At 38.9% G+C, this 20,706-nt stretch overlaps 1 protein-coding gene across 1 annotated transcript in view; it reads left to right on the top strand.

Moving 5' to 3' along the window:
• The window catches only part of FAR2 (fatty acyl-CoA reductase 2), a 54,181-nt gene that overhangs the window by 10,884 nt on the left and 22,591 nt on the right, over positions 1 to 20,706 (top strand). The window contains exons 2-3 of the mRNA XM_052640987.1: positions 7,834 to 8,009; positions 12,695 to 12,874. Of these exons, the coding sequence (XP_052496947.1) occupies positions 7,834 to 8,009; positions 12,695 to 12,874 (356 nt within the window). The remainder of the gene's footprint in view (positions 1 to 7,833; positions 8,010 to 12,694; positions 12,875 to 20,706) is intronic.

Here is a 20,706-nt window from a genome sequence, read left to right as displayed (position 1 = left end):
ATCAATGAAACACTCCTAAACTTTCTAAGAACCAGAGTGAAGTAAGCCAGAAAGAAAAACACCAATACAGTATACTGACGCATACATAAGGAATTTAGAAAGATGGTAACGATAACCCTGTATGCGAGACAGCAAAAGAGACACAGATGTATAGAACAGTCTTTTGGACTCTGTGGGAGAGGGAGAGGGTGGGATGATTGGGGAGGATGGCATTGAAACAGGTAAAATATCATACATGAAATGAAAAAAAAAGAAAGAAAAATGTATTGCTTTATTATCATTTCAAAATGTTTAGATCATCTCCCAGCTATTATCTTTCAGTGACCACAGAAATGTATCTTCCATCTGATATCAAGAGCATGGTTTACTAAAATGAAAAAGCAGCATTCTTGAGTGTTCAAACATAGCAAGTAGTTATTCAACTCTTTACCTTCTTAGTCCTGTGCCATTAAATAAAGAATATATGAGAAGGAAGATGATGAACTCTTAGAATCTAAAATAATTATATTAAGTTCTTTATTAGTGGGCCTTCAATGAAATTTTTGAAATTTTATTTTTTAGCTCATTTTTATTCCACCTATTTTTTGCCTTTAATTTATGTTTTGTCCCTCACCTTACCCCTCCAAAAAAAATAATAACTTTCAGAAGAGCTAATATCTATTGAGGATCCATTTGGATCATTTTGTCTGTCCTTTAGTCTTGTCGTTATTACAAAAGAAAAGGGTGTGCGCTGAGCCTTTCCATATCCCCTACCCTTGGCAGTTAATACAGAGGACCCATAGATCACTTTAAGTCTTCTTTTAGCAAGACTAGTTACCCGCTATCTTTTATCCCACCAACACGAAAGAGCTGGTAACCAATTTCAGGAATCAAACTCTCATTTATGGTCCTATTACTGTTCTTACAGTGAAGAGTGAAAGTGTTAGTCGCTCAGTCATATCCAACTCTTTGCAATGCCATGCACTGAGACCCGCCAGGCTTCTCTGTCCATGGAATTCTCCAGGCAAGAATACTGGAGTGGGTTGCCATTTCCTTCTCCAGGGGATTTTCTTGACCCAGAGACTGAACCCGGATCTCTGGCATTGCAGGCAAATTCTTTGCCATCCTAGCCATCAGGAAGGCCTGCTCTTAGAGTAATTACTTTCAGTTTAACAAAGAAAATTTGAGTTGTTTCAATGAACTGGGTGCTGTCAAGCATGAAGAGATAAAAGAAGAATCAAGGAGTTTACAAACCAGAGGGTGAAATTTAAGTGCAGAATTTTAAAACGGACATGAATTTTTGGAGTTGGTGTTTCTCTAAGTATGGTATTGGACCATCAGACCTATCCATGGAGATGGTTAAGAGATACTACTCTTGGTTACATACCAAAGTTACTGAGTCAAGATCTCTGAGGGTGGCGTAAGGGCATTGAGGGGAGAGAGCAAATTAGCCAAGATGGCACGTTCAGGCCCTCTCGCCCCACATTTTGTAAATAATGACTATGGAACAGCTGAGATCACTTATAACACTGCACATGTGCAACACAAGGCACTCACTTGATCATGAGCTACTTTGTGCTGTAGGCATATATGAGCTCTACCTCGAATGTGGGGGCTTCCCTGGGGGCTCAGACAGTAAAGAATCTGCCTGCAATGTGGGAGACCCAGGTTTGATTCCTGGATGGGGAAGATCCCTGGAGAAGGAAATGACAATCCACTTCAATATTCTTGCTTGGAGAATTCCATGGACAGAGGAGCCTTGTGGGCCACAGTCCATGGTGTCCCAAAGAGTTGGACATGACTGAGCAACTGACACTTCACTTCATTTCACTAGAACATGGTGGCATTACTGCTGAATCACGGCTGTGTCTGTTGTGTTGGGTCAGCCACGAGGGGAGAGAATGTAGCGTGTCTACTGCTATGGCTGCAGCATCAGCCAGGAGAGAATAAATGTGTCTGCAGTTTCTCTGGCCCCTCAAGTCTTCTTCCAGTCTCTTAACTTGCACCTTGCCTACCCTGGGTTCAGTGAACAGTTTAAACAGTGAGACAGTTGGCACTGTGAGCAGGATCAGAAACAGAGGCATCATTTTTAATTGGTCCCTAGAATTTTCTTTTGCCTCTACAGTTTGAAAACCACTGATGTCTTGTAACTGCCCTGGGCTGTTAAAGAGGGAAATGAGTCATACATAGTTGTTCATCAGTTATTTGTGTTAACAATGCCACTAAGGAAGTTCTCAGCTTGGGATCAGTTAAAATCAGCTTTGAAACCTGATGTGAAATGCAAACTCCTGGGCAGGGCCCAGTAATTTCTTACTTTGTGAGCATGGCATGGGGTCCAGGAATTTTTAGATGCGTATCTACTGATTTCAGTGCAGTTCACTTGGGGATAACATTTTAAAAAGCACTGACCTGTTGCATGGCAGTTGGCTGCAATCTCTAGCACTCTAGGCTTCGCCTACATTTAATGAGTATTGTTTTGTTAGAAGCTACAGCCATATGCTGAGATTCCAGATTAAAAGTTTTTTTACAGTCTGAGCCACCAGGGAAGCCCATGCCATTCATATTATCAGTTCAGTTCAGTAGCTCAGTCATGTCCAACCAGCCCCATGGACTGCAGCATGGCAGGCCTTCCTGTCCATCACCAACTCCTGGATTGAGTCGGTGATGCCATCCAACCATCTCATCCTATGTCGAGCCTTTCTCCGCCTGCCTTCAATCTTGCCCAGCATCAAGGTCTTTTGCAGTGAGTCAACTCTTTGCGTCAGGTGGCCAAAGTATTGGAGTTTCAGCTTCAGCATCAGTCCTTCCAAAGAAATCCCAGGGCTGATTTCCTTTAGGATGGACTGGTTGGATCTCATTGCTGTCCCAAGGACTCTCAAGAGTATTCTCCAGCACCACAGTTCCAGGGCATCAGTTTTTCAGCGCTCAACTTTCTTTATAGTCCAACTCTTACATCCATACATGACTACTGGAAAAACCATAGCTTTGAGTAGAAGGACCTTTGCTGGCAAAGTCAAGTTTCTGATTTTGAATATGCTGTCTAGGTTGGTCATAGCTTTTCCAAGGAGCAAGTATCTTTTAATTTCATGGCCGCATTCACCATCTGCAGTGATTTTGGAGCCCCCCAAAATAAAGTCTGTCACTGTTTCCACTGTTTCCCCATCTATTTGCCATGAAGTGATGGGACCAGATGATACGATCTTAGATTTCTGAATGTTGAGTTTTAAGACAACATATTTATTCTCTTCTTTCAGTTTCATCAAGAGGCTATTTAGTTCTTCTTCACTTACTGCATATCTACATATCTGAGGTTATTGATATTTCTCCCAGCAATCTTGATTCCAGTTTGTGCTTCATCCAGCCCAGCATTTCACATGATGTACTCTGCATATAAGTTTAATAAGCAGGGTGACAACATACAGCTTTGACGTACTCCTTCTCCGATTTGGAACCAGTTGTTGTTCTATGTCCAGTTCTAACTGTTGCTTCTTGACCTGCATACAGATTTCTCAGGAGGTAGGTAAGGTGGATGATATTCCCATCTCTTGAAGAATTTTCCACAGTTTGCTGTGATCCACACAGTGAAAGGCTTTGGCATAGTCAGTAAAGCAGAAGTAGATATTTTTCTGAAAGTCTCTCGCTTTTTTGATGATCCAGTGGATGTTGGCAATTTGATCTCTGGCTCCTCTGCCTTTTCTAAATCCAGTTTGAACATCTGGAAGTTCAAGATTCACATTCTGTTGAAGCCTGGCTTGGAGAATTTTGAGCATTACTTTGCTAGCATGTGAGATGAGTTCAATTGTGCGGTGGTTTGAACATTCTTTGGCATTGCCTTTCTTTGGGGCTGGAATGAAAACTGACCTTTTCCAGTCCTGTGGCCACTGCTGAGTTTTCCAAATTTGCTGGCAAATCAAGTGCAGCACTTTCACAGCATCATCTTTTAGGATTTGAAATAGCTCAACTGGAATTCCATCACCTCCATTAGCTTTGTTCGCAGTGATGCTTTCAAAGGCCCACTTGACTTCACATTCCAGGATATCTGGCTCTAGGTGAGTGATCACACCATCATGATTATCTGGGTCATGAAGATCTTTTTTTGTACAGTTCTGTGTATTCTTTCCACCTCTTTTTAATATCTTCTGCTTCTGTTAGGTCCATACCATTTCTGTCCTTTATTGAGCCCATCTTTGCATGGAAAGTTCCCTAGGTATCTCTGACTTTCTTGAAGAGATCTCTAGTCTTTCCCATTCTATTGTTTTCCTCTATTTCTTTGCATTGACACTGAGGAAAGCTTTCTTATCTCTCTTTGTTATTCTTTGGAACTCTGCATTCAAATGGGTATATCTTTACGTTTTTCCTTTGCCTTTCACTTCTTTTCATAGCTGTTTGTAAGGCCTCCTCAAACAACCATTTTGCCTTTTTGCCTTTCTTTTTCTTGGGGATGGTCTTGATCACTGCCTCCTGTAAAATGTAATGAACCTCCATCCGTAGTTCTTCAGGCACTCTATCAGATCTAATCCCTTGAATCTCTTTCTCACTTCCACTGTATAATCATAAGGGATTTGATTTAGGTCATACCAGCATGTTCGAAACATATATTCTAAACTGCAGAACAAAAATTTTAAATTCTTTGTAATACTGGTAGTAATCTAGTAACAGGAGAAGGCAATGGCACCCCACTCCAGTACTCTTGCCTGGAAAATCCCGTGGATGGAGGAGCCTGGTAGGCTGCAGTCCTTAGGGTTGCTAAGAGTCGGACCCGACTGAGTGGCTTCACTGTCCCTTTTCACTTTCATGCATTGGAGAAGGAAATGGCAACCCATCCCAGTGTTCTTGCCTGGAGAATCCCAGGGACAGGGGAGTCTGGTGGTCTGCCATCTATGGGGTCGCACAGAGTCGGACACGACTGAAGTGACTTAGCAGCATGTTCTAGTGGTCTTCCCTACTTTCTTCAATTTAAGTCTGAATTTGGCAATAAGGAGTTCATGATCTGAGCCATAGTCAGTTCCCAGTCTTGGTTTTGCTGACTTATAGAGCTTTTCCATCTTTGGCTGCGAAGAACATAATCAATCTGATTTCAGTATTGACCGTCCGGTAATGTTCATATTACCAGGCCTGGCTAATATAGTAAAATAGGACCCTATTTATTACTGTGGCTTCAGTTGATGCAGCCAATTCATTGATTTATATCAATGGATTGTAATCAATACCACCTCAATCAGAATACTTAAGCTTCTTTTTAAATTACATTATGTTCATTCAGATATCCCCTTTTATTTAAAAATATAAATCCATAAATAGGATGTTGATTGGGATTTTATTTCAAAAGTCCTTTATTTCAAAAGGACTTTATTTGGGAGAAATAGTAATTATCTCCTAAAACAGTAATGTTGTAAATGTATCTTTGTGCTGTTCAACATTGTACAGGTGGTCTGAAAGTATAGTACAATTTAATAATATTCTCTGACTTTTAAAGTCACAAAAACCCACGACTTCCCTGGTGGTCCAGTGGTTAAGAATCTGCCTTCCAATGCAGGGACTTGGGTTCTATCTCTGGTTGGGGATTAAGGTCCCACAACCGTGGGGCAACCTGAGCCCAGGTGCAACAGCTAGGGAAGCCCCTCCATTCCACAACCAGAAAAAGCCTGCACACCCTAACAAAGACCCAGCACAGCCAAAGAAAATTTTAAAAATAAAATCATAAAAGCCAAAGGCAATAGAAAATGTTTGCATGGCAGCTTGCATCATCTGTGATAAGCCCTATTGCTAAAAGAGTAGACACTGAGTTCATTTTCCACATCTTGCTCTCAAGCAGCCAGAAGTCTTCACAGGCCAAAGTCAGACTCAACAGAACCTCAAACAGATTTCTTATGAATGAAATCTATCATAACTCAGAAAGAGCCTCCTATAAATTCAATTGTTAAAAAGGAGGATAACTGTGTAAATTTTTTATCCAAAAATATCCAACCTGTGTCTGTTGTATAATTAACATGAACTACAAAAGAAAATTGTGATACTGGAGAAGACTCTTGAGAGTCCCTTGGACAGGAAGGAGATCAAATTAGTCAATCCTAAAGGAAATCAACCCTGATTATTCACTGAAAGGACTGTTGCTAAAACTGAAGGTCCAATATTTTGGCCACCTGATGCAAAGAGCTGGCTCATCAGAAAAGACCCTGATGCTGGGAAAGATTGAGAGCAGGAGGAGAAGGGGGCAACAGAGGATGAGATGGTTAGATAGCATCACGGCCTCATTGGACATGAATCTAAGCAAACTCCAGGTGATAGTGGAAGAGAGAGGAGGCTGGCATGCTGTAGTCCATGGGGTTGCAAAGAGTTGGACATGACTTAATGACTCAACAACAACAACGACACAAAGGAAAACGTCTGACTGAAAGCAAATATTAGCATGCTTATGATCTAGTATGACTGGCGAGCTGTTAAATGTCTTTCAAAAGAATTTAAATGACCTTTGTTGAGAATGTCCCTGAGATGCTTTATCAATCTTAGATGTCAAAAAAGCATTGAAGAGTGGCCCAACTTTTGAATTATTTTCAGGATTATAGTAACACAATATTAAAAAGGCTGGCCCTACAGTGCAGGAAAATAGTAGCTTGGAGACAGATGTATATTATCCTGCCAGGTCAGTATGTGGATTTAATTCCCTTCCCTAGTTGGCTTCATTAAATTTCCAGGATGTCCTCTGAACATGGTCTTACCTGATACAAATGAGACATGATTTCTGTAAATACCTGAAATCAGCTTCTTATTACCCAACAGGTAATAAGAAGATTTACCTGGGGTGAATCTCTAGCGGCAAGGAGAAGCCTGCTGCTCAGGATCAAGGAACAGATGAAAACATTCTTTTGAAGTTAAAAGGGAGAGGAGGATTGTCTGTCTCCACGACTATATTAGTATTCAACCACATCCTAATTTTCTCTGCTCTTAACCTTTCTAAACGTTTAACCTTACTTTTCTTGCCCTTACTTTTCACATACCAAACCATTACTACAATAAAGTTTTATTTTATCAAAGTAGATTGGAACCAAGATGATTTCATTAAAATTGTTATTTTCTGAGAAAATGGAAAATAACAATTCAACCTGAGAACTTCTGTGTGGAAGGGAAAATAGAGGCTGTGTTTTACCTGAATAATTGTAATAAAAGCTATATCTGCCAGTACTCTTTCCTTTTCTCTTTATAAATAAATTAGAATATTAAAAAATCAATTAAAATCTGATAAAAAGTACACGAGCTCATGTAATCCTCTTACTAGACAATAACTGCCATTTATATATTAAAATGAGATTATATAAAAATTTTATTTGTTTTACCCATTACAAATTTGCTTAATTTTTTTTTTCTAATTATCTTTGTGCTTCTAAGTCCTCTTGTTAATCTGATCCAATTAACCAAGTTGTTTTGAAGCTGCGCTTATGAGACCTTACAGGCTGGTGATTTTGCTGGTAATTTGTCAAGGTATATAAAGGCTGGTGAGTTTGCCCCGAAACAGTATCTCCCAGGCAGAAATGGAAATAATCACCCTGTTTAAACATGAAGCTGTCTTGGAAGGGAAGAGAGGATGGTGCAAGATATGAATGACTTACTACCACTCCTTCACCCAGGAAAAGTTCAAAATACACTCCTTACTGGTCACTGGAACTTTTTCTGAATGTTTATCAAATTAAGAGGAGCAAGAATTATTCTAAGCTGACCTTGAATTCCATGAAATATAGCAGATGGCTGTCATATTATTACAACTAATAACCAGTTTTTGTGAATTAAAATGAAATAAGTCAGTGAAAATAAGAACATTATTGGTGATGATGATCTTTGATGATTTATATGTTTTAGCTGTTTGAAAAAGTCAAAGAAGTTTGTCCAAATGTGCATGAGAAGATCCGAGCTATTTCTGCAGACCTCAATCAGAATGACTTTGCCATCAGCAAGGAGGACATGCAGGAGCTTCTTTCCCACACAAACATCGTCTTCCACTGTGCCGCGACCGTGCGCTTTGATGACCACCTCAGGTACAGTCCCAGTCCCCTTTCATGACTTATATTAAATGTGTGTGTGCACACGTATGTGTAAGTTTTTTCATTATTTCTATTTTTATAAAAAGATATTCTCAATGAAAACAAAGCAGTAAATCTTTTCCAGAATCTTACCATCCACAGATAACCATTTAATATTGTGAAGACCATCCATTTCAGCTTTTCTTTATGCATCTGTAATATAATAGACTTATGTTCAATTTCTCCAAAAAATGGAATGATGTTTTTTGCAATCTGTTCAGTTTTATTTTTAGATATCTTTCATTGTCAACTGATAATTTATTATATTTGTAGTGACTACATGGCATCCCATTGTACATGTATATAATACACTCAAGCAGTTCTGTAGTGAGGGGCATTGCTTAGAAGTTTCACTGTTATAAACAGTTCTGCGATGAACATCTGTGTATATACATTTTTTCCCTTTGGATAAATTCCCAAAAGTGGAATTATTAGACACATGCCAGATATGTCCAGGTTATGAACAGTTTATATATTTTGACATATGATGCTAAGTTGCTTTTCAAAAAGGTGGTATGAATTTACACTGTTCATGAGCATATGAGTGCTCATTTCTAACACAGTAGTACCCTATTATAATTCTTTAATTCTTTTTACCATTGTCAATATGAAAATGGAAATAGTATTGCATATTTTGTTTTTTATTTTTGATAATCAGAAAGGTTGAGAATGTTTAAACGCTTATTGACAGTTTATTCTTTTGTGAAATGTTTGTTTGTGTTCCTCACCTATTTTTCTCTTGAAAAAAATTTTTGGGGGTATACTTTAAGACTTCTTGGAAGATTTAGCATATTAACTCTTCATCTTTTATTAGGCTCAAAATATTTTAACAGTTTATCATTTGTCCTCAGCTCTGTTTTTATTATTTACAGTTTTCACAATTTCTTCTAGTATTTTAACTGTTTCATGTTTACATTTAAATCTGACTCATTTAAAATTTACTTACCTCTAAAGAAAAATAGGAAAATTCTATAAAAATAAGAGTGATGTATGTGATGTACAGTATTTTTTTAATATTAACAGATAGTTATTTTTTAAACAACATATATTAAATGATTTATTTTCATTTTTGTTTAAAAGAAAATATTATATTAAATGCCTATTTCTGAATCATTTTTTTAAAAACCCCATTAATTAGACTTTCTTTTCCAGTACCACAATATTTTAATGACTACTATTCTTATTAGGCAAGTATACACACATTTTTCTCTTTTTAAAGAATTTTCCTGACCATTCTCACCTCTTGATTAAGCTTAGAATAAATCTGCCAAGTTTGTTTAAGGGTTGTGAGTTTGACTGAGATTACCTTGACTATGTAGATTGATTTAGAAAAATAGCATGATTTAGACATTGACTTTTCCTACCCAAGAACAATGTATATCTTCATTCAATTTTTCTCTTATGATCCTTAATGAAGTTTCATAATTTTCTTTATATAGAGCCTACTTATTAATTTGATATCTTTTCAATGTTCTTTTTTGAATATGTGCCGTTCTTCCATTGTAGACTCTAATTTTTGTTTCTATACAGGAAAGCTAGTGATTTTTTTACGTAACTTTTAGATATGAACGCCTTATTGAATTATTGTTCACCCCTGTTTTATCCAGCTGCTTCTGTTTTTTCTCAGATATACAGTTATATAATCTGATAGTGATTTTGTGGTTGGCTTTGCAGTGATGGTATTTATTAACTATATTTTCCTCTCTAATGATAAGGCTGGAACTTCAGAGCAGTGTTAAGTAGTAGTGATTGTGAGCATTTTTCTTGACTCTGCCTTTAAAACCAGTGCTCCTTACTTTTCACCATTAAGCATGACACAGGCTATCAAATTGAAGTATATGTATTTTTAAATAATTTGCTTCTTTTAGTGAAATTATAAAAATTGAACTAGAAATGGGTATTGAATGTCATTTTAAATTTTTTCTATATATATATGTACACACGATCACATATTTTTTTCTTTTATTGAGTTAGAGTAATAGGTTTCCTATTTGTAACGCCTCCCCAGGCAGGCATTTTGCTTTTTTGCATTTCTTTTCCATGGGGATGGTCTTGATCCCTGTCTCCTGTACAATGTCACGAACCTCAGTCCATAGTTCATCAGGCACTCTATCTATCAGATCTAGTCCCTTAAATGTATTTCTCACTTCCACTGTATAACCATAAGGGATGTGATTTAGGTCATACCTGAATGGTCTACTGGCTTTCCCTACTTTCTTCAATTTGAGTCTGAATTTGGCAATAAGGAGCTCATGATCTGAGCCACAGTCAGCTCCTGGTCTTGTTTTTGCTGACTGTATAGAGCTTCTCCATCTTTGGCTGCAGAGAATATAATCAGTCTGATTTCAGTGTTGGCCATCTGGTGATGTCCATGTGTGGAGTCTTCTCTTGTGTTGTTGGAAGAGAGTGTTTGCTATGACCAGTGCATTCTCTTGACAAAACTCTATTAGCCTTTGCCCTGCTGCATTCTGTACTCCAAGGCCAAATTTGCCTGTGACTCCCGGTGTTTCTTGACTTCCTACTTTTGCATTCCAGTCCTCTATAATGAAAAGGACATCTTTTTTGACAGAATGTGGTCCACTGGATAAGGGAATGGCAAACCACTTCAGTATTCTTGCCTTGAGAACCCCAGTATGAAAAGGCAAAATGATAGGATACTCAAAGAGGAACTCCTCAGGTCAGTAGGTGCCCAGAAAAATGTCTATTTCTGCTTTATTGACTCTGCCAAAACTTTTGACTGTGTGAATCGCAATAAACTGTGGAAAATTCTGAAAGAGATGGGAATTCCAGACCACCTGACCTGCCTCTTGAGAAACCTATATACAGGTCAGGAAGCAACAGTTAGAACTGGACATGGAACAACAGACTGGTTCCAAATGGGGAAAGGAGTACATCAAGGCTGTATACTGTCAACCTGCTTATTTAACTTCTATGCAGAGTACATCATGAGAAACACTAGGCTGGAAGAAACACAAGCTGGAATCAAGATTGCCGGGAGAAATATCAATCACCTCAGATATGCAGATGACACCACTCTTATGGCAGAAAGTGAAGAGGAACTAAAAAGCCTCTTGATGAAAGTGAAAGAGGAGAGTGAAAACTTGGCTTAAAGCTCAACATTCAGAAAACAAAGATCATGGCATCCAGTCCCATCACTTCATGGGAAATAGATGGGAAAACAGTGGAAACAGTGTCAGACTTTATTTTGGGGGGCTCCAAAATCACTGCAAATAGTGATTGCAGCCATGAAATTAAAAGACACTTACTCTTTAGAAGGAAAGTTATGACCAACCTAGATAGCATATTGAAAAGCAGAGACATTACTTTGCCAACAAAGGTCCGTCTAGTCAAGGCTGTGGTTTTTCCAGTGGTCATGTATGGATGTGAGAGTTGGACTGTGAAGAAAGCTGAGCGTGGAAGAATTGATGCTTTTTGAACTGTGGTGTTGGAGAAGACTCTTGAGAGTCCCTTGCACTGCAAAGAGATCCAACCAGTCCATTCTAAAGGAGATCAGCCCTGGGTGTTCTTTGGAAGGAATGATGCTAAAGCTGAAACTCCAGTACTCTGGCCACCTCATATGAAGAGTTGACTCATTGGAAAAGACTCTGATGCTGGGAGGGATTGGGGGCAGGAGGAAAAGGGGATGACAGAAGATGAGATGGCTGGATGGCATCACAGACTCGATGGATGTGAGTTTGAGTGAACCCCAGGAGTTGGTGATGGACAGGGAGGCCTGGCATGCTGTGATTCATGGGGTCGCAAAGAGTCGGACATGACTGAGTGACTGAACTGAACTGAACTGTTTTCCTAATTTTGTATGAAACATATATTTCTGGAAAAAGAATTACTTCAATGTCATCATATCCTTATGTTAATGCAGCTTTGTGTTCTATTAGGTAAAATTTAGAGTTTTAACATTTTTTTAACTGAAGTATAGTTGATTTAAAATGTTGTTTTAATTTCTGCTGTACAGCAAAGTGATTCAGTTATATATATATACAAATATATGTATACATTCTTTTTTATATTCTTTTCCATTAAGGTTTATCATAAGATACTGAATATAGTTCCCTGTGCTTTATTTTAGAAACTTGTAATTTATCCATCCTATAAATAATAGTCGGCATCTGCTAATCCCAAACTCCCAATTCATCCCTTCCCTACCTCTCTCCCCCTTGGCAACTTCATCTGTTCTCTATTGACATCAATTTTATATCTGACCTATACCTTTGCAATAGAAACATATTTATCATTCTATATTAATTGTTGCTCTCCTCTAGTTTATTTGAATTTTCTAACTTAAGGTAGATGCCTAATTTATCTTTTTTATTCTTTTAATGGCTGCTTAAGAAGTCCCTGTATAAATTCAGAGGATTGTGATTTTTCTTTCCTTCCAGTTGATTTAGAATCAGATGACTTCTCAACATGTATTACAGGATTTATATGCACAAAAGGCATCATCAACATATAACATATTCCAAGTATCATAACTGTATGGCCATGACTCATACTTTTCTTCCTGGTCCTTCGATGCAGCCACAAAAATCAGATGGATATGCCAGTTACTGCAGTAGGTGCAGCTCCAGCAAAATGGGATGTGATTTGCCTCACTGTATTTCCTTTTGCCTAACCTTCTCCAGACATGCTGTGCAGCTTAACGTCACTGCCACCCAGCAGCTTTTGCTCATGGCCAGTCAGATGCCGAAGCTGGAAGCCTTCATACACATTTCTACTGCCTTTTCAAATTGTAACCTGAAGCACATTGATGAAGTCGTCTATCCATGTCCTGTGGAGCCAAAAAAAATCATTGACTCCATGGAGTAAGTTGGGTTACATGGGTGGTGGGGGTGAAGGGAGATGGACTTTCATTCATTTAGAAGGTAACACAGTGGGATACCCTGGGATCAGAATGCTTTGAAAAGGTGCCAGCTTCAGCTCCCTGACCTTGCTATTCTCTGTCGCCAGTGGGGAGTAGAGTGCTTCTTGATGGAGGAGAATAGGGATAGAAAAGCTGTATTAGGTTGCTTAGAATTCCATGAGGTTCTTGAGAATACTTTACATGGAGGTGGTTTCTCACTTCTTAGTGAACTAAGCTTTGCTACTAGATTTATTTTTTTCAAGGGAAGTATCAGGGTTTCCCAGGTGATGCTAGTACAGGAGACACTAGAGGTGTGGATTTGATCCCTGGGTCAGGAAGATCCCCTGGAGGAGGGCATGGCAATCCATTACAGTATTCTTGCTTGAAGAATCTCATGGACATAGGAACCTGGTGGGCTACAGTGCATAGGATTGCAAAGGAGTCAGACACAACTAAAGCGACTTAGCATGCACACAAGGGAAGTTTGCATACATAATATGTAAACGTCCAGAAGAAAGGTTTTATCATTAGACTGGCAAAGGTTCTGTGACCTTGAGCAAATCTTTGGCCTCTCTGAGCCTTAATTCCTTCATGTGTGAAATGAGGCTAATAATAGTGCCTGTCTTTATAGCTGTGATGATAATGTGAGTTATACAAACAAAGCAGTTACTACAGTGCTTAATAGCAGTTAATCAAAAAGTTAATAAAGAAGAACTAATAGGGAAGAGAAATTTCTTCCAAATCTGGCAGAAAGTGTCGGTTTCTTGATCTGTTCAGCTGAGAGACACTTCCCTTATGATCCTATTATACAGGAGAGACAGAAGTCTAGCATTTTTCTCTTTGGCCAGCTAACAGGAACTATTTTCTTTTTAGGCCATCACTCTGATCTCAAAATAAGTATGTTTTTCTGTTCTGCCTCTTCATTCTTGTGTTCCATTTACCAAATTTGCCTTATTTTGTTTGCTTTTTAAAAGACTCTGCATAAAACATATTATAGCAGAGAAAATATACTCTCATGGTGGATTTGTCAGATTTTAATTTTTTATAATACTGTATTTCTATTTTAGATATACTCTTTAGCTTTAGCTAAATCAAGAGTTTATTCCCTTCAGGGCAAACATTTTTATCTCACACAGCTCTGAGAACAGATATTTTTACCTGTCATTTAAAAATAACCAGGACGAAAGAAAAATGAAAGTCATTTAAAGGAGACAGAGGTTGCTTAAAGTTGCTAATAAATGATGATTTGCTTAACTGGTGCAAAGGAACCTTTCAGAGTCCAGAATTTCTCAGGATAGTTGGAGAAAAGGCACTGTGATGCCAAAGTCGGTGCAGGAAAGTCAAGTTCTAAAGCCTTGGCATGTTTTCAGGAGGGAAATGATTTGTATGCTGTTTAGCCATCCTCTTATAGCTTTGTCTTTTGGTAACAGTGGTGTTTATGGATGTGATACGCCCATGAAATAGGAAATGGCAACCCACTCCAGTATTCTTGCCTGGAAAATTCCATGAACAGAGCAGCCTGGCAGGCTACTTACTGTCCATAAGATTGCAAAAGAGTCAGACTCAACTGAGAAAATGAGCACACATACTCAGAAGCCCAGGAAAGGAGCAGACTTCTCCCTGTCCTTTGATTCTCCTGAGAGGTCACCAATGAAAAAGGGAGGAAATGGAGATTCAGTTCACTCAGAGATTCCATACCACTTTCTCCCTCCCACACTGTGTCCAGATGCTCAAACCCTCCCACACCCCATTTCAAAGAATAAGCTCACCTCCCAGAGGAAGAGTTGATTTATTAACAGGCATTCTCCACTCCCCAGCATATGTCAACTGGTAAAGGCAGGTATCGGCTACATGATTGATGACCAAACTGTAATGGACATTAGTGCAAAATTTATGTCTGTCTGTCATGTACTGCTCTCCAAGGAGAACAATTATTTTAAAACATACATATATGTAGCCAAACAGAACTAGGAGAAAAATTATATTTCGTCTCAACAAAATACATTTCAATGCAGTTAAGGAACTAAAGCTAACTTTTTTTAAACAAAGGGAACATCATTACCATAGTTTATTTATTTAAATTTTTATACTCAGAACCACCTGTCCAGCACCATCCGTCTCAGTCTTTCATTTGTGCTCACTCTCGCTCACACGTCTCTGCCTTGGCTCAGGTGGTTCTGTCTCTAGAGGCTACTTCTACCTCTGCTTCCTCTGGTAAGCTCTTATCCAGACATCAGAGCTTTCCTCTGGGAGCACATGGGTTCAGGTGGTCACTCCCGTGCTCCCAGAGTGCCCTGTGCTCATCCTCATCATGACATTTAGCGCAGGTCATTCTAAATGTCCGATTATCTGTCTGTATCTCCAGTGGCCAATGAGATTCTCAAACAAGAGACTGTCTCTTGTTCCTCTTGTTCTTCAATGCCAGCACAAAGTAGGAACTCAAATATTCGCTGAATGAATGAAAAGCTTTTCATGGAACTGGATTATCATTGTTCATACCACTCTGGCTAAGATGTGTTGTTTCTTGTTTGTTTAGACAAAGCAGGAATAGACAGAATTCCATAGCAAGCTGGTATTTGAGAGTGTGAAGTATAAATATAAAATAAAACATATAAAATACATATATGTATTTACATATAAAATACATATATGCCCCCATCTTATCTGTGTTTTGGATTGCTCTTTTTTTCTTCTTTAACTTGGAATAAAACCTGTGTGTTAAGTTTGGAATAATGCTTTGAATAAATCCCAGCAGGCTCTCACCAACTAGACCATTGTTCATGACTGTTTCAACAATTCCTATATCAGATAGAGTTTTCTGAAGTTTTAAAATGACAGCATTAAAGTTATTCTGAATAAATACTACTGTTCCTAAATCCAGATTTAGTGTTCTAAGAAAATATTTTTCTCTGATTTCTTCTCTATTTTGTAATTGGCCCCTGGTTAAAATAAAATTGCCCTTGGAAATTTTTATCAACAGTAACCCTATCGAGTCTAGCCACTGTCATTGTTCTGAGTACTTCAGTGGTCCTCATTTTCTACAAAAAAAGGAACAAAGAGTTAAACAGCAAGAAAATCTTGAAGCTTTGTGATCAAATAAAATCTCTCATAAAAGAGTAGTGAATACATTAATTTTAGATGGGGGAGGGGAAATCCTCTCACAGTGTATGAATGCATGCTAAGTTGCTTCAGTCGTGTTCAATTCTTTGTGACCCCGTGGACTGTACAGGCTCCTCTGTCCATGGAATTTTCCAGGCAAGAATGGTCAGAGAAGGCAATGGTAACCCACACCAGTACTCTTGCTTGGAAAATCCCATGGACAGAGGAGTCTGGTAGGCTGCAGTCCATGGGGTCGCAAAGAGTCGGACACTACTGAGCAACCTCCCTTTCACTTTTCACTTTCATGCATTGGAGAAGGAAATGGCAGCCCACTCCAGTGTTCTTGCCTGGAGAATCCCAGGGACGGAGGAGTCTGGTGGACTGCCATCTCTGGGGTCGCACAGAGTCGGACACGACTAAAGCGACTTAGCAGCAGCAGCGGCAATACTGGAGTGGGTTGCCATTTCCTACGCCAGGGGATCTTTGCCACCCAAGGACTGAACCCTCATCTCCTGCAGCTCCTGTATTGCAGGTGGATTCTCTACCACTGAGCTACCGGGGAAGCCCCTTCACAATGTATGTGTACCAAATCATCACACTATGCACTGTCTTAAAATGTTGTTCATCAGTTATATCTTAGTAAAGCTGAAAAAAAAAAAGAAAAGAAAATCACCCATAAAACAGTAAAATGAACCTTTGTTTATCCAGAGAAGCAATTTAATGGGAATTACAGTTCTGGGAAATAAAAGAGGGTTTGCACTTTTTTGCCAGGAACTTTCCAGATTGTGCAGGCTGAAGAGATCCTGCTTGGCACTGTTAATAAAGGGAATGGAACTGTGAACCAAACCCAACACCTCTCATTCCTGCCCCGTACTTCTGTCCTTCTCAGCCCACCCCATCTTCTGTCCATCTCACAGCCCAACCCCTCCCTTTCTTCAGCCCATCTCTGAAAATCCAGAGTTACCTTTGTCCCTAACCATTCCCAAAAGATAAATTTCGATTATCTTATTATGGAAACTTTAGTATATACACATTTTCATAATAAATTAGGACTTGATGCTTTTAATTGGCCTTTCGTGTTCAGCAACTGATTATCTGTGCACTTGTCTTCTGCCCTTCATCCCAACACAGACGTTTTATGATGTAATGATGTCACCATTCTTATAATTTCTGCCTTTATATTTCCAGCTTCTACATAGTTGGTAATATTTACCTTTAGAAACTCAGGTGTGTAAATGGATCAGGGATGACCAATAAACTCCAGTTTTCCAGAATAACAGCTTAAGTGGAACGTTTATTTTTAAAAATGCTCATAGCTGACCAACAAGGACAGAAGTTTGGGGCTTATGCTTCCCATACTTTTTAGGCCAAGGTAAATCCTGTTAGGGGGGCTGTGTAGAAGAAAAAAGCTTTTCCATCTGTATAAAACCTGAAATAACTAGAGTTAGGAACCAGAAAAAATGGATCCATAATTACTTAGTGCTTTATTGAGCATGCTTAAACCAATCTAGTAAATATGCAGTAAGAAGGGAAGGATTCAATGAATCATCATTCAGCAATTACTTGGAACAAAGGCACTTTCACAGACATTAAATTCCTTAACATAACATTGTAGGGTATACTATTATGGCTAATGTATTAACAAAGGAACACAGGCTCAGAAAGATTAAATAACTCTTCACAAGTCTCTCAGCTAGTAAGTTGCAGAGACACAAAGATTTTCCATGGCCACATGATTATGGTCTTTCTAGTATATTCACAATACCATGTGATTAAATGGTGCTTTCTTAAGATAGGGACTGTACTTTCAAGGAGCTCACAGTCAAATGCAAATAGAACAGAGTAGAATTACCTGAGGTATGGTGGAGGAAATGGGATGTAGTAGGTTTGCTGGTGCTGAAGGACTCTAAAGAAAGATGTGGGAGACAGAACTGGAAGAATATGTACAGTGGGGACAGGTCAGATGAGGCACACACTGGGCAGAGCTAGTGAAGGAGGAAAACCTAGGGCTTGCCTGGGACAGAGCTGTAAGTCCATTTTGGCATCACATAGGTTACATGTAGGCAAGCTATTAGAGGTCAAGCTGGAAAGATAGAATGGAGCCACACTGTGGACATTTTGAGTACCATGCAGAGGGTTATGTTTAATTCTACAGACAGAGAGATCTGTTGAGGGAGGACTTTGTGTGTGTGTCTGTGTGTGTGTGTGTGTGTGTGTGTGTGTGTGTGAGTGAGTGATTTTGGCCCTTTGTTTCATTTTGTTTTAATCAAGGAAAGACTTTGATGAAAGTGAGCTTTAGGATCATGATGGTTATAGAGCAAAGGGGATATGTTAGCATGGGGAGTCTCCACAGGCATGGAGACCCATCACCCAAGATGAATGGTGAAGGGGACTCGAGCCTTTCTGAATGGCAATACATGTAGAAAACCCCTATGTGTTTGTGGAAAGAAAAACCAATAGGGCATGGCTACTGCTTTGCCTATAGGCTTGCATACACCTTTTTTTGTTGTTGTTTTCGTTCAGTTGCTAAGCCCTGTCTAACACTTTGTGACCCCATGGACTATAGCCCACCAGGCTCCTCTGTCTATGGGCTTTCCCAGGCAGGAATACTGGAATGGGTTGCCATTACCTCCTCATGGGTATCTTCCCAACCCAGGGATCAAACCCACATCTCCTGCATTTGCAGCCATATTTTTTACCACTGAGCCACATGGGAAACCCCTGTTTATCTATTCTAGGGGAAAGGAAAAGCTAATTTTAGCATTTGTGCTTTTATTGTCAGGATTGTATAGCATTAAGATGGCATCTAAGCAGCTGACAAAAAAAAAAAAATTGGAAATTCTGTGTACTTTTAATAGCACCAGACTTCAACATGAATGAGAGCAGGGTTAAATTGTTCTTAAATGAGCTGAATAATTTCCATGTTGTCAGGTCACTGGAACCAGAATATATGCTCAATAAAAGTCTATAGGGTAATACAGAGGCCAAGTCACCATAAGCATTAGGCTCAGATATACCCTTCTCCCCAAGAAATGATTCAACTTTACTTTGAAGCCAGTTAAATTTACTCTGAAGTCACTGCCCAATTGAAGTTGGCCAACCTTTGGCCTTTCCGCTTTTCAGCACTTTTCACCAGTGCCACCGGATACCTTAAGTTCCAATTTTTCATTTCCTCAAAGACATCCCCTCTCTAACTTTCCCACAGTCTCCCCACAACCACACCTCCTTCTGAGTTCACCCATTCTCTCCTACCATTATCCATCTCAGCTTCCCAGACTTTGGACAGCACTGGCCAATCATGACTGTCTTGTGAAAGAACACAAAGTTAGCTGGTTTCTGGGGAGAATAAGATGATTGGACACAGAGATTAAAAAAATATAATCCTTGCACTCCTGGACTCATTGTGAAGTGGGGAAACAGACATGAGCAAGAACTTTTGTGTTCAGTTGCTCAGTTATGTCCAACTTTTTGTGACGCTATGGAATGTACAGGTTCCTCTGTCCATGGAATTTTCCAGGCAAGAATACTGGAGTGGGTTGCCATTTCCTTCTCCAAGGAATATCCCCCACCTAGGAATTGAATCCTCGTTTCTTGCTTTGGTAGGTGGACTCTTTACCCTGGGAAGCCCGAGCAAAAACATATAGCATGATAATTGCAGTAATCAAGGGACAAACATACTCCAGGTCAGAGAAAAGACAGCAAAGCTTACCCTGGGGCAGGATGTCCAGTACTTACTCTCCAGAAAGCTTTTCTTGATACACTACTAGGTCGGCCCTGTTTGGTGCACAGGAAAATGGAGGAAAAATATATATTCCTCTTGCTATTTCATTCAGTAAATACAAAAATTATGAAAATAATGATATAAAAAGTTGAATAAATAAGTTTCAAACCAAAAAAGATAGTAATATTTAGAGGAAATTGTCTGTATTATGTATGTATGTCTGTGTGTGACTTTGCCTCTTTTAAAGCTATTTAAGTAGAAGTTTAGAATTTGGAGCCCATGAGTTCAGACATCTCCTTGAGTATCCCAAAGTGCTTTGACTTAGTTTCAGAAATGTGCTTTGGTTTATATAGTGTCTTTTTTTTTTTTTGAAAGGAAAACTTTGTGCATTTTTAAATTGTTTGATGTAGTTAAATATATAGTGTCCTTTTTTCGTGCTGATTTATTTACTAGTTTAAAGACAAGCAACAGCTCCAAATCAAATTTTGATAAAGGAGAACATGAACCGATTTTAGGTCCTGAAAAGGGCATCACTTGACCAATGAATGTCACATTAATCTCTTTGAACTGAAGAAATGGCAGGGTGAGATATGATCTGTTTGGCTATATTAGAAAAGATATTTTAAAACCAACTGTGATTCCTCTTGCTATTCCTCTTTCTAGATACATGCTTCTTGGCGGTTTTACTAAATATGTGTTAGCTCATTTTGTTTAATCAAATAGTTTTAAGTGTAGTTGTGAATGTTCCTATTTGTCCTCATCACCTGAAAATTTAGAACACCTGTAGTTATTGCTATTTTTCACAAGTGCCAGTGGAGGACATGAGAAAATGATACAGTAGAATATGGCGGAGCTACAAATAGAAAAGGCAGATCATCTATGGAGCCCTGCAACGTCTTTTGCTTTGTGTTCTTGTGCTGTTAGTATTTTCCAAGATGAGCTAACTCACCAAACTTGGAGAAGCCTCCAAGTGT

Source organism: Budorcas taxicolor, chromosome 5 (genome assembly GCF_023091745.1).
Source record: "Budorcas taxicolor isolate Tak-1 chromosome 5, Takin1.1, whole genome shotgun sequence".
NCBI classification, from domain to species: Eukaryota; Metazoa; Chordata; class Mammalia; order Artiodactyla; family Bovidae; genus Budorcas; species Budorcas taxicolor.
The sequence above is the reverse complement of the archived record's forward strand: the minus strand, read 5'-3'. Positions and strand labels throughout refer to the sequence as shown.